The sequence below is a fragment of the Delphinapterus leucas genome, chromosome 6 (genome assembly GCF_059928025.1).
Source record: "Delphinapterus leucas isolate spDelLeu-1000000601 "Yukka" chromosome 6, BTC_Dleu_Yukka2, whole genome shotgun sequence".
Lineage (NCBI taxonomy): Eukaryota > Metazoa > Chordata > Mammalia > Artiodactyla > Monodontidae > Delphinapterus > Delphinapterus leucas.
Window position 1 is genome coordinate 124,420,048 of NC_143134.1, and position 12,589 is coordinate 124,432,636.

The following is a 12,589-nucleotide window of genomic DNA, read 5'->3' on the forward strand; positions in this document are numbered from 1 at the left end:
CAAGGCCCACAAAGACTCTGATGTCACACAAACTGCTTGGTAGGTCCTCAACACTGGTCCACCTGGGTTGTCTTCACCCTGGCTCCCTAGGCAGGAAGCAGGGATTCTCCAAGGGAACTGGCCCCCATCCACCCAGTACGCTCTAGCCAAGTTCCAGCACCCCCCCTTACAACCTCAGCTCTGTAACCAGCTACACCACACAGCAGGGAGTGTCTCAGCATTCATCTCATTTCACCCTCAAAAGGTCAGGCAACCACTGTGCATTTCAGCAAAACATTCTCTTATTTTATTTTTATCTCAGCAAATGTTCTCATTTGGCACCTGACTGGCATCAAACCAAAGCCCTTAGGCCAACAGGCGTGGCCTGAGACCATCTGCAAACTTCCCACGTGTAGGTCTCAATGGCTATGCGCGTCAGAGCACCTGTTCCTCTCTCTGGTCCCTTAGGGCGGCCTAAAGGTCTCAGGTGCACTAACAGTGCCGGCCATGAGGTGGTGGAAAAGTCGTGACACTGCAATCTGCTGGGATAAGAAGACAAGCAGCGCGTTGAAAGCAAGTTCTTTTCTCAGGCGACAGATATCCAGATAGGGTCCCGATCATGCTTATTCGACATACTCCTGTCTGCCTGGGCTGGAATGAAGAAAGAGCCATCCTCCCCAGTGCAACTGGGGAGGAGACACAAGCTGGTTTACACTTTTTAGAGCTCAAGCATCTAAGGAAGTCTTGTCTGGGGGGATGGGGCAGTAAGCTCTCAGGTCAGCACTGCTGGCCAGGGGAGATCCCGAGTCCAGCTTTGCAGCCTTTGCACAGTGGGTACTTTCCCAGGATCCATGAAAATACTCAGAGCCCATCAGGACATTTTACTTATATGCAGTTTCCAACTGTCAGAAGAGTTCAGGACTGTCTGGCCTTCTCAGGATCCTTCTCAGGATCTCAATTCAAGATTAGCTATTCAAAGGATGAAATAAGAGGGAATACATTTTAAGAATCAAGGCTGTTCTTTCTGGCCCTGCTGAGGGAACCATTTCAGAGATGACTGATAGAAAGCTGGGCACCCAGCAGGGCACAAGCTGGCCTTCAGACCCAGACTTCTCTGGTGCGGCGAAGTGGGACCTCAGCCTGGGGTCCCGCATTCTAGCTTATCTTCTGCGAGGCTAGTTGACCCGGCAGGCACGGATCATGAGCAGCTGCAGGAGAATGAAGACCGGAGACGTGATCAGGCCAAACCAGAGCTCCCGAGTCTGCTCCACCAGCTTCTGGCACAACAACATCTCGAAGACGAACTTCAGGCCAAGAACCGTGAGGACCCAGAAAAGGCGGAGCACAGCCAGCCGCTTCTCTCCATCCTGGAAGAGGCGCACGGAGACGATAGTGGTGAAGTAGGTGCTGAGCCCGTCAGCGGCGAAGAAGGGCACGAACACGTTCCACCAGGAGAGGCCGGGAGCCAGGCCGTCCACACGCAGGGCCAGCAGCACGCAAAACACCAGCAGAGCCAACAGGTGCACGAAGATCTCGAAGGTAGCGAAGCCCAGCCACTGCACCAGCTCCCGGAGCGAGAAAAGCATCGCGCCGGTTGAGCGCGGGCCAGGGCCCGGCCGATGGTCCCACCCGCCAGGCTGCGCCGCCACTCCCCACGGGCCTCGCTGGCGCCTGCCGCCGTCGCCGCCGCGGCCAGCGAGAGGCAGAAATTGACCCCGCCTGCCCCGGCCCTCGGCCCCGGTACGCAGCCAATCCCCCGGCCCCCGCCCGGGACCCAGCACTGGCCGCCAGCCGACGACCGCCTTGTTCGGACGCCATGCCCCGCCGGGCGCGGCCCAAGGGCATCACTTCCGGCCGACGCCGGAAGTCGGAAGTCCGAGCCGATCCCGGGCGCCCGGGCCAGCGGGAGCTCCCTGCCGGTCCAGTTTCTGAATGCAGGGGACCCCGGGGCGCACCCCGATGCCGAACACGCGGCTTCTGGTGCTCTTCGGCAGCCAGACAGGCACAGCCGAAGATGTGTCGGAGAGGCTGAGCCGCGAGGCCCGGCGCAGGGAGGTTGGCTGCCGGGTGCAGGCCCTGGACTCCTACCCCGTGGTGAGGGCTCCCTGGGCCTCGGCGGGGAGACCCAGCAGGCTTGGGGTGCCGGCCCCCAGAGCCCTTGACCCTAGGGCGCCGCGTTTTGTCTGAGAGCGGGCCCTTCCGTTACGGCAGATTTAGGGGCCGAGAAAGCTTGGGAACAGCGGCCAGCTTAGCACATGGAGGAGGGGGTGAGGTAGGAGGGTGGACCCTGAAAGAGAGAAGGCAGGCCAGCCGTTCGCGGGTGTTAAGCACATTTACCCCATCTCTCTGAGTGAAGGAGACGGAGCCAGGCTGCTGGGAGGATGCCTGGTCATTACAGCCCGAGGCCTTACATATGTGTCTTTTTGTTGAGGTGAATCTGATAAATGAGCCCCTGGTGATATTTGTTTGTGCAACTACAGGCCAAGGAGAGCCCCCGGACAACATGAAGGTAAGGCTGACCTGAAGTGGCTTACTGTGCCTAGGAGCTCAGATCCCTGCCTTCGGCCCTCACCCCATTTTCATTGCCTGGAAAGTCTTGAGAAGCACAATAAATACTTGCCCTACTATATCTGCTGCACGTCAGCCATGGATTTGGGAGGAGAGCGTTAGGTGGAGCTGGGGGCTCTGGTTGTCCATCTTAATAAACTCTTCACAGGCTACCACTTTAGCTTTTCATGTTTTTCCAGGACTATATATAAATCTGTTATGGGTCTTGTGTGTATTTCAAAACTGACCTTCAGGGAACATTCTTCGATTCTTTGACCGTCTTTTGAGCACACACTGTATTCCGAGCATAATCTAGTGCTGGGAATCTGGCTATGAACCCAGTAGTCACGTTTCTACCCTTTCAGAGCTCAAAATACAGCAAAAGTGAAAGAGTTGAATGGGTAGTTACTATGCCAGGAAATGCATGCTTCCAGGGAAAGTGCCAGATGTTATGGGAGCATTAATAAGGGCTGTCTAGCTCATTCTGGGAGTTCAGGGAGAGCTTTCTGGAAGAAAGCCGTATAGGCTAAGTCCTGAAGGATAAGTGGGGGCTAGCCAGGCACCAGGAAAGAGGGAGCAGCCTCTGCAGAGGAGAAAAACAGCCCAGCCTCTGGGATGAGCAGAAAGCAGTTCAGGATGGTCGGGGTTGGAGAGGAGAAGGGGGCAGGCAGCCAGGTCAGATCCCAAGAAGCCCAGCAGTCACAGGGAGGCAGATGGACTTGAAACAAAGGGCCATGGAACCCATGGGACGACGTGGTCACGTTCATATTCTAGCAAAACTAGCACTTGTCTGCAGGGGGAACAGGCTGCAGGAGAGCAGGGACAATGCGGGGCGGGGGCGGCGCACAGCGCAGCCAAGAGCCTGGTGGCTTGAGCCAGGATGGTGGCAGAGTAGAGGAACGTGGACCCACTCCAGAGATGTTAAGGTAGAGTTGATCGAATGTGTAATCATATCTCAAAGATGAGAAAGAAGGTGGAATCAAGACAGGAAATTGGGCTCAGGTAGTAGGATGGATGGTGGTTCCAGGCACAGAAGCAAGAGAATAGGGAGGGTGAGGTGCCTGGACATCACCCGGGTGGAGACGCGCAGCTGGTCTGGAGCCCCGGTGAGGATCCGGGGTGGAGGTGGATGTCACAGTGACCAGAATGTGGAGGCGAGAGAAAGGGAGCGCCTCCCTCCCCCAGGGCAGCTGCCCTAAGCACGAAGGGCGTGGAAGGTGGAGAAAAGCCTGTGAGGGGCGGGAAAGTGGCCCCAGCAGCAAGAAGAGGGAGCACACCATCTCCAAGGTCAAGGGCAGAGAGTTGACTGTTTCCAGAGGATGGTCTCCGGCACTCAGAGCTGCAGGGAGATGAAGTAGGATGAGGCCCGAGAGGCATTGCTGGGGTTTATCAGCAAAGGGACTGCTGGTGATCTCGGGGAGAGAAGCCTTGAGGAACGTCTGTACACGAAACAATTCGAAAAGGCTTATTGCTCTGAGTGGGGCTAAGGGGTTAAAAAGAGGATACTCGTGAGACGGAGAAACGCAGCCCTGTTTAAATGTTGGTGGGGGAAAGGAGGCAGAAGGTTGAAGAACTGGGTTGGAGTGGGGATGCTGTGGGAGAGCCCACACAGGAGCACGCACAGGAGAGGAGGCAAGTCTGGAAGACCAAAGGCAGGAGGATGGTGGATGCCAGAGACGCAGGGTGGGGCGGGGGAGGCGATGAAGACCTCCATCAGGTCCGCTGGCAGAGGTACAGACTTCACGTCGGAATACAACAGCATGAAGGTGGTGACAGTGACACTGGGACGAGGGTGGATAAAGGAGGGCAGAGTGCCGGGATGGACACCCTACAGAAGTGGTCAGGATGGGACCCTCCCAACATAGCACGGACTGGAGGCTCCTTTGAGAGGCTCAGACCAGGGGCCCCGGGACCGGCTGCACACTAAACAGGAAGAGCCCAGCCTCCTTGTCACGGTCCTCTGAGGACACTGGCCAGGTGTGCCCTCCCAGGCAGCCAGGGCCTTGCCCCACTGGTGACAGGCGCGAACTTGGGGTTTTCTATCAGCGCTTTTTTTTTTTAATAAATTTATTTATTTGTTTATTTTTTGGCCGCATTGGGTCTCCGTTGCTGCGTGCGGGCTTTCTCTAGTTGTGTCGAGCGGGGGCTACTCGTCGCGGTGGCTTCTCTTGTTGCGGAGCATGGGCTCTAGGCACACGGGCTTCAGTAGTTGTGGCACGCGGGCTCTAGAGCACAGGTTCAGTAGTTGTGGCGCACGGTCTTCATCGCTCCGCGGCACGTGGGATCTTCCCGGACCAGGGCTTGACCCGTGTCCCCTGCATTGGCAGGCGGATTCTCAACCACTGCGCCACCAGGGAAGCCCTGGCAGGTGGATTCTTAGCCATTGCGCCACCAGAGAATCCCCCTCTATCAGATTCTTAAGTACACATAGAGCAGAAAGAATGACCACGCTCTCAAGGAAAGACCCCGTGAAGGACAGTGACCAAGAGAAGCACAAGCGGAACCCGGCGGAGCAGGGGCAGAGCAGCCAGGGTTCCATCTGTGAGAAGGGAGAGCTTGGCACCCTTGGGACAGAAATGCAAAACCTGGGCAGAGCTACGGATGAGGAAACACTGCTTAAAATGATACCAGATCAGAAGATAACATTGAGAAATCCTCCGAGAGAATATAACGAGATAGGAAACAAGAAAGATAATATCAGAATTCCGAGATTATTCCAGTAGCCTCGAAACGGGAAGAGTGGTGAGGGAATTACCAAGGGAAGCAACAAGACTGAAGGACGAGTCTCCAGCCCGCGAGCCCACCATGTGCCCAGGAAGGGCCCGTGGGGTGTGAACAGGGCTCCCACTGACACACGTCTCGTGCGGGTTTCAGCTGTTGGGCGCAGAGTGGCCAGGTGTCTAGCGAGGGACAGAGCAGGGCACAGAGCGACGCTGGCTTCTCGGCAGCGATCACCCGGTTGGACCAGCTCAGAGCAAAGCTTCAGGCTCTCGGGGAAGACGATTTCATGTAAAGTGTGCCCTGTTGTCTACCAGGCAGTGTGAGGGGAGGCCAGGCATTTTCAGACATAAGCCGTGGGAATTGCATCTTCTCTGGACCCTTTCTCAGGAAGCACCCTGGGGGGCTCCACAGCCTGCCTGAGACAAGGTCTAAGCAGGAATGAGCAGGGGGTCTCAGGAGGCAGAGCAGGCATGGTCCCCAGCGGTGGCCCATGCAGGAAAGTCTTGAGAACTCCAGGGAGCAGTCCAGGGCCAGTAGGCAGAATTGTGCCCCGACAGGCCCAGGACCCCTCCACCCCAGGGGGCCTCTGTCTGGCCAGGTACAAAGCAGAAGGGAGGTGGGCTGTGAGGCGAAACCTGGACCGTACCCAGAGGGCAGTGTCTCAGGGCTCAGGTCACCAGTGGCCAAAGGTGAAGGGGAGCTTTGTTTAAAGCACCTCTGTCGGCCTGCAGCGAGGCCAGGGCAGGGAGTGGAACGGGATGTGCTGCTGCACGGGCTGCCCAGCGGGTGGCCCTGCAGTCGGAAGGAGAGGGACTCGGGCTCGGTCTCTCCTGCTGTAGAGCTTCTGGAGGTTCATCTTCCGGAGGAACCTGCCATCGACCTCCCTCTGTCAGATGGACTTTGCTGTCCTGGGCCTTGGGGACTCATCTTACGCCAAGTGAGTAAGGGTGGGCAGGCTGCTGGCCTGCAGAGACTGTCTTTGGGGTCAAGCACAAGGTGTCCCGGCCCCCCAGGGCTCCCACTTCGGGATGTGGCCCTGGCCATGCGTCCTCGTCCCACAGATACTCTCTGGCGGGCACTTCCTCCATGGCCAGAGGCCCCAGGGCTCGGAGGGCAGGCCAGATCCATGCAGGAAGTGGGCAGGGCGGCAAGGTGGGTGCCAGGCTGGGGTCACGCCCAAGGCACCTTCCAGGGCAGGAGGTGATGTTTGGAGCCGGACGTCCGAGGTCTGAACCAGCGTCACCTGTCACCGTGTGACGTAGGGCAACAAAGGCCTACCTTGCTCTTCCCCCACTTTCATAAAAAGCCTTTCGTGAGACATTTGGGCTTGCGAAGAGCACATAGAACAGTGAGCTGCGAACAGGCGGCAGGCACAAAAGACCCCAGCCCCTGGGAGCCACCCTGAAGCCAGCACTTCCCTGGACGTGGCCATGGGACTGCCTGCCTCTGCTTTTTTTCTTTCAACGTTTTCACAACGTAGCCATGTCCTAAGCAGAGAATGCTATCGCTCTGCGTTATTTTTTGGGGAAGTACAGAGGGCTTTGTGTTCAAGGGTATGCATGGCGTTAGGTTCCCAAGATATTAAAACCGTAGCTGTGCAGCACAGGAGCTGAGGGAGGGGTCGCTGGGTACAGACACCTCCAGAGCCGGACGCAGCATGAGGCCTGCAGCCGTCCAGGCGAAAAGGACAGAAAATGGGTGGCATAGTTATCCTTGCCTACGGGGGCTTAGGGGCTCTGTTCAGTGCGTAACGTAGACATCCATTCCTGCTGGTGGGCGCGCCCACAGGAGGGGTGAGAGACCCTTCCGTTGACAGTGGCTCCGCGAGGAGCTGCCCTTCAGGGAGCAGCGAAGTGACCCCAGGAAGACTTGGGACCCTCCACCCTGCGCAGCCAGCTGGGTGCTTCCCTCCTGCCCCCGCCTGGGGCCCAGGTCAGCGCCAGCCTCCGTCTCTCCGTAGGTTCAACTTTGTGGCCAAGAAGCTGCACCGACGGCTGCTGCAGCTCGGGGGCAGCGCCCTCCTGCCCGTGTGCCTGGGCGATGACCAGCACGAGCTGGGGTGAGTGGGGGGCGGAGCACCCTCCTGCAGGCCCAGCCGGGAGCGGGGTCCCCAGACCAGGGTGCACGTGCTCTCTGCAGGCCCGACGCCACCATCGACCCCTGGCTGCACGACCTGTGGGAGAAGGTGCTGGGGCCGCACCCTTTGCCCCTTGACCTCGGCCTGAGCCCGCCTGGAATCCCGTAAGTGTGGCCTTGGGGCGGCGCCTGCAGGCGCAGCAGGCCGCTCGTCCAGGCTGGCCAGTGGTCCGACAAGTGTCTTCCCCCTTCACAGCTGGCCCTCCAAGTTCACCCTGAAGTTCCTCCAGGAGGTCCCTAGCACGTGCTCTGAGGAGCTGTGTGTGGCCGGGACAGACCCTCAGGGACCCCCTTCAGAGCTACAGCCCTTCCTGGCACCCATGGTCACCAATCAGAGGGTCACCGGCCCCTCACACTTCCAGGATGTTCGGCTGATTGAGTTCGACATCACGGGCTCTGGGGTCAGGTGAGGGCTGGTCCTGGGGACCCGTGGGGGGCACGGCCGCAGCAGTGGGGACCGTGGTCTGGGGTTCAGCAGGTCCTCTTCCAAAGCGGGCACTCAGTGGGGAAGAGAAGAGAGACGGCGGCCAGGGAGGGGGGACCAAGGACCCCCCCCCCGCCCTCCCTGGCCGCTTGTTTCCTTCCTCTGAAGTCCCCCAGAGTCCTGGGTGTCCCCCACAGCTTTGTGGCCGGCGACGTGGTGCTGATACAGCCCGAGAACACGGCCAGCCATGTCCAGCAGTTCTGTCAGGCACTGGGCCTGGACCCCGACCAGCACTTCACGCTGCAGCCCCGGGAGCCAGGTGAGCCCCAGCCGCCACTGCTGCCACCGTGCACTGCGCCCCCACCCGCGTCCCCAGCCCCCCATAGCCTCCCGTTCCCCACTGCAGGTGTCCCCTGCCCCACACGGCTGCCCCAGCCCTGCTCCATTCAGCGCCTCGTGTCCCAGTACCTGGACATCACCAGCGTCCCCCGCCGCTCCTTCTTTGAGCTCTTGGCCTACCTCTCCTGCCATGAGCTCGAGCGGGAGAAGCTGCTGGAGTTCAGCTCGGCCCAGGGCCAGGAGGAGCTGTGCGAGTACTGCACCCGGCCCCGCAGGACGGTCCTGGAGGTGCGGGCAGGGGCTGGCGGGCGGGTGGGCGTGTGTGGCCGTTCCAGCCGCAGCCCTTCTGAGGCTGTCTCCGCCAGGTGCTGTGCGACTTCCCACACACGGCTGGCGCCATCCCCCCGGACTACCTGTTGGACCTCATCCCCCTGATCCGGCCACGGGCCTTCTCCATTGCCTCTTCTCTGCTGGTGAGGGGCCGGCCTCGGGGCAGCCAGGGCCGGGGCCACCAGGGTGGGCAGCGGGGCCCTGCGTGAGGGCTCTGGGCCTTCCCCAACCCTCACCGGCCACTGGGACCCAGCCGGGTGAAGCGGCTGGAGCCTGAAGCAGGGCAGGGTACCCACTGTCCCCTCCCCCAGGCCCATCCCTCGAGGCTGCAGATTCTCGTGGCAGTGGTGCAGTACCAGACACGCCTCAAGGAGCCCCGCCGGGGCCTCTGTTCCAACTGGCTGGCGTCTCTGGACCCTGGGCAAGGTGACCCTGGCTCCCTGGGGCGGGGGGCCGTGCGCAGGCCCCGTTCCCCCACGTGTACCACAGCCAGTCCCGGGCTAGGGCCCTGGGCCTCCGAGCTTCTTCACGCTGCCTCCCTCCCGCGATAGGACCTGTTTGGGTGCCCCTGTGGGTGCGGTCCGGGGGCCTGACGTTCCCAAAGACACCAGACACGCCTGTGATCATGGTGGGGCCAGGCACTGGTGTGGCCCCCTTCCGAGCGGCCATCCAGGAGCGAGTGGCCCAGGGTGAGACCGGTGAGCACAGAGTCTCAGGCGGGGTGGCGGCCGGGCTGAACCTCAAGGGCCCAAGTCCTGGCTCAAGGCCCCCGCGCTTCCCCAGGAAACGTCTTGTTCTTCGGCTGCCGCCAGCGGGACCAGGACTTCTACTGGGAGGCCGAGTGGAAGGAGCTGCAGACGCGGGGCTGCCTGACTCTCGTCACAGCCTTCTCCCGGGAGCAGGTGGGTGTGGGGGGGCGGGGAGGGACGCTGGGGGGCGCAGACTCACCCCGTCCCCTCGCCCTGCAGGAGCAGAAGGTGTATGTGCAGCACCGGCTCCGGGAGCTCGGGCCGCTGGTGTGGGGACTGCTGGATCTCCGGGGCGCTCACTTCTACCTGGCGGGGTGAGCCCGGACGCAGGTCGTGGCGGGGGACCAGTCCCCTGGGGACTCCGACCGTGCTGAGCCCTAGCCTGCCTTTCCCTCCAGCAACGCCAAGTACATGCCAGCTGATGTGTCGGACGCCCTCACGTCCATCTTCCAGGAGGAGGGCGGGCTCTCCGGCCCCACCGCGGCCGCCTACCTCGCCAGGCTCCAGCGGACCCTGCGTTTCCAGACCGAGACGTGGGCCTGAGGAGCCGTCCTGCTGTTGGCCACGGCCACTCTGACTGCTGCTCTCTGGAGACCATTGTTACCTCTCTCCCTGTCCAGTCCCAGCTGGGAGGACAGTCAGCTCTCCTTCCTGCACAGACCCCGAGCAGCGGGAGGAGACCCCCAGGCAGCCCACACCGTACAGCCTGAGCAATAAAGGATGGGCTCTGGGCGGCCGCTTCTTACCTGCTCTTCCTTGTGCCATAGTGCTTCTCAGGTGGTGGGTGGGCCCACAGCTCACCCGCCCTGCTGGTGATGGAATAGCCCGCCCTGCTGGGCGCGAGGGCACCATTGCTCAGCCCCACACCTCGGTGCCCAATTCTCACGCGGTGGGTGCCAGCTGTTTGCCCTCCTTGTACAAGCTCTGCCCTGGCCCTGATGGCCCAGTAGGGGGAGGCCTGGAGAGGCACCGGGCAAGGCTGGCGTTGACCGTCCCCTCCCAGCCCAGGGCAGAGCAGCCCAGGGCCCTGGGAGGGAGGGGGCGGGGTCTCGGGTGGGAGGGGAGGGGCGGGGCCCAGGCTGGTGGGGGAGGGACGTGTGCGCTGTGTCCCCACCCCGGGAGTGGAATTCCTGCTGGAGGAGTTAGGCTGGCCTGCCCACAGCGCCGCCGCCTAGAATACAGCTGGCTGACACAGGGATCGCTGCGGCTGGGCCTGGCAGAGCCTCTTGGGGACGGGACGGCACGCTGGGCCCAGGAGCTGCCCGCAGCTGGCACGGCTGTTGGGGCCCGAGTGAAGTTTACTCTGAGTGGGGCCTGGAGCCAGGAGGAGGAGGCAGTCGCTGCAAGGTCAGTGCCAGGCCGAGCCCCAGCCCCGGAGGGCCACACTGACCTTCACAGCCCCGGCCTGCCCCGTCGCCGCCCTGGGGTCCCCACCCACCCATCCTGACCCCTGCGCTGGAGGCACCGCCCCTGAACTGTGCCCTGGGGCCCCCACTCATGGCCCTGCTGACCTCAGCTCTGGGCTCACCAGTCTGCCTTTGGCCTCCCTGGGCCCTGAGCACCTGGACCCTCTGCGCCAAGTGCTGGTAGATAATGGGTCAGACAGCGGGGCCCTTGGGAGCCCCCAGGGTGCCAGGACTCCAGACAGTGAGCCCCTGCTGGGGGCCGCAGCCTCGGCCCGCCCCTGGGCCTGGCCCACAGAGAACGAGGATGAGGAGTGCCCCATCTGCACTGAGGCCTACGGGCCCGGGGAGCACCGCCTCACCCTGCTGAACTGCGGCCACGGCCTGTGTGCGGGCTGCCTGCACCGGCTGCTGGGTGCAGCCCCCAGTGCTGACCTGGGCCAGGTGTGCTGCCCGCTGTGTCGCCAGAAAACACCCACGCTCGAGTGGGCGATCTGCCGGCTGCAGGAGGAGCTGCTCCAAGCCGATGGGCCCCAGCGCCCTGCGCCCACCGCCCTCCCCATGCCGCCCCGCCGGGGCCCCGGGCCCTGGGCCTCCCTAGAGCGCCGCTACCAGCTGCGCTTCCTGCCGGGGCCTGTGGGCAGCCGAGGCTGCCTGCCCTTTCTGCCCTGCCCGCCCTGCCTGGGCTCCCGGCTCTGGGCCCTGCGGGAACGGGGGCCCTGCGCCCGCCGCCTGGCACTGCTGGGGCTGCTGGCCCTCGAGCTGCTGGGGCTGCTGCTCATCTTCGCTCCACTCGCGCTGCTGGGGCTGCTCTTCGTGCTGCTGGACAGCTCCCGCCGCTAAGCAGAGCCCATCACGGCCGCCACCAGCACCGCCTGGGTCTGGGACAGCCATGGCCGCCAGCGGACAGGAGGCCCAGACTGGCCCGAGCCTTGGTGCCATGTGGCCTTGGGAGCACCTTGCCCTGAGGCCCGATGACCAGGCTGAAGGACCCAAGGGTGACCGGGGCACTAGCCTTCAACCAAGACCCAGCACCCGGGCAGGGCCACCCAGGAGCCTGTGTTCAGCATCTGACGCAGCCAGGGACTCCAGACTGCCCTGCTGCCCGGACATGAGCCACCGATGCCCAGGACAGCACTGGAGGAGGTCTGTGACAAGGGCCCCAAGGGCCCCTCGATGGACAGGCCCCACACTGCTGCTGGGCTGTCTCCGCCCTCCCGCCTGGCCTGCCTGCAGGAGCGGGACGGGACGGGTGCAATGGACACGAAAGTGAACACAGGCTTGGCAGGGAGTCGAGTCCTTGGAGTGGGCGGAGCCCTGGGCCGGGGCTGCAGGCCCCCCACCTGCCCACGTTCCAGATAAGGCCCAGCGTGTGTTCCCTGAAGGTCAGGGTAGCCGAGGGGAGGGCTCCTGCCGCACAGGCCCAGCCCACAGAGGGCCTGCTCACCTGGCCAGTCAGGATCCAAGTGGCGACCCTGAACAGCCGGAGGGTCAGCACACGCCCCTCAGCTTCAAGGGACGTGGGCCCAACCAGGCCCTGGAGACGCACAGCACCAAGCTGGGCCCCAGTTCTGCCCCTGCCTCCTCTGTGACCTCCCTTTGGGGAGCCGGGGCCTTTATCTGAAGGACAGGCGCCATCACAGCACCACCTCCTGGGCGCGTTGGTGACATGCTGAGCCCTGTGCCCAGCGCGCGAGATGGCTCTCGGTAATAAACGGTAGCTGCTACTGACACTGTTGTGGCTACATTGCTGTCATCTTTACCCTGCCTTCACCAACCAGGCGACAAAGTTCCTTCTCCAAATCCAGGTCGTTCTAGTGCCAGACAGGAGACCCTCCTCCGGTCCTCATACCTGATCGTGACTGCGGCCAGCCTTTGTCCCAACCCCAGCCCAGGCTGGCCCCAAGGCCATTCTCACATAACCTCAGAGGATCAGGTAGGCACCAGGGGCCAGCTGGACT

General features: G+C 62.3%; 3 protein-coding genes across 9 annotated transcripts; 2 read left to right on the top strand and 1 right to left on the bottom strand.

Moving 5' to 3' along the window:
* Positions 1-263: 263 nt before the first annotated feature.
* Positions 264-1,767, bottom strand: TMEM203 (transmembrane protein 203). Its single transcript, XM_022578078.2, has one exon. The coding sequence runs from the start codon at positions 1,563-1,565 to the stop codon at positions 1,155-1,157; it is 411 nt and encodes a 136-aa protein (XP_022433786.1). The 5' UTR covers positions 1,566-1,767; the 3' UTR covers positions 264-1,154.
* Positions 1,429-9,970, top strand: NDOR1 (NADPH dependent diflavin oxidoreductase 1). Of its 7 annotated transcripts, none has more exons than XM_022578074.3 (14): positions 1,429-2,073; positions 2,460-2,488; positions 6,087-6,184; positions 7,208-7,306; positions 7,387-7,488; positions 7,580-7,789; positions 8,005-8,126; positions 8,214-8,434; positions 8,512-8,619; positions 8,788-8,902; positions 9,028-9,174; positions 9,260-9,378; positions 9,445-9,539; positions 9,624-9,970. In XM_022578074.3, the coding sequence occupies exons 1-14, from the start codon at positions 1,599-1,601 to the stop codon at positions 9,766-9,768; spliced, it is 2,085 nt and encodes a 694-aa protein (XP_022433782.2). In that variant the 5' UTR covers positions 1,429-1,598; the 3' UTR covers positions 9,769-9,970. The 7 variants fall into 7 exon arrangements, with proteins under 7 accessions (XP_022433782.2, XP_089770180.1, XP_089770182.1 ...); XM_022578076.2 differs by having other exon boundaries at positions 1,842-2,073; positions 2,411-2,488; XM_089914054.1 differs by lacking the exon at positions 9,028-9,174.
* Positions 9,946-12,359, top strand: RNF229 (ring finger protein 229). Its single transcript, XM_089912666.1, is given in 4 exon segments — positions 9,946-10,005; positions 10,372-10,500; positions 10,502-10,632; positions 10,634-12,359. Coding segments are annotated over 4 exon segments (1,158 nt in total). The 3' UTR covers positions 11,472-12,359.
* Positions 12,360-12,589: the final 230 nt, after the last annotated feature.

Excerpts from the sequence above, each read along its gene's own strand:
- NDOR1 (XM_022578074.3), top strand. The coding sequence starts at position 1,599 with ATGGTCCCACCCGCCAGGCTGCGCCGCCACTCCCCACGGGCCTCGCTG. Across the intron at positions 8,127-8,213 it reads GCTGCAGCCCCGGGAGCCAG|GTGTCCCCTGCCCCACACGG; the intron begins GTGAGCCCCAGC and ends TCCCCACTGCAG. Across the intron at positions 8,620-8,787 it reads CCATTGCCTCTTCTCTGCTG|GCCCATCCCTCGAGGCTGCA; the intron begins GTGAGGGGCCGG and ends CCCCTCCCCCAG.
- TMEM203 (XM_022578078.2), bottom strand. The coding sequence starts at position 1,565 with ATGCTTTTCTCGCTCCGGGAGCTGGTGCAGTGGCTGGGCTTCGCTACC.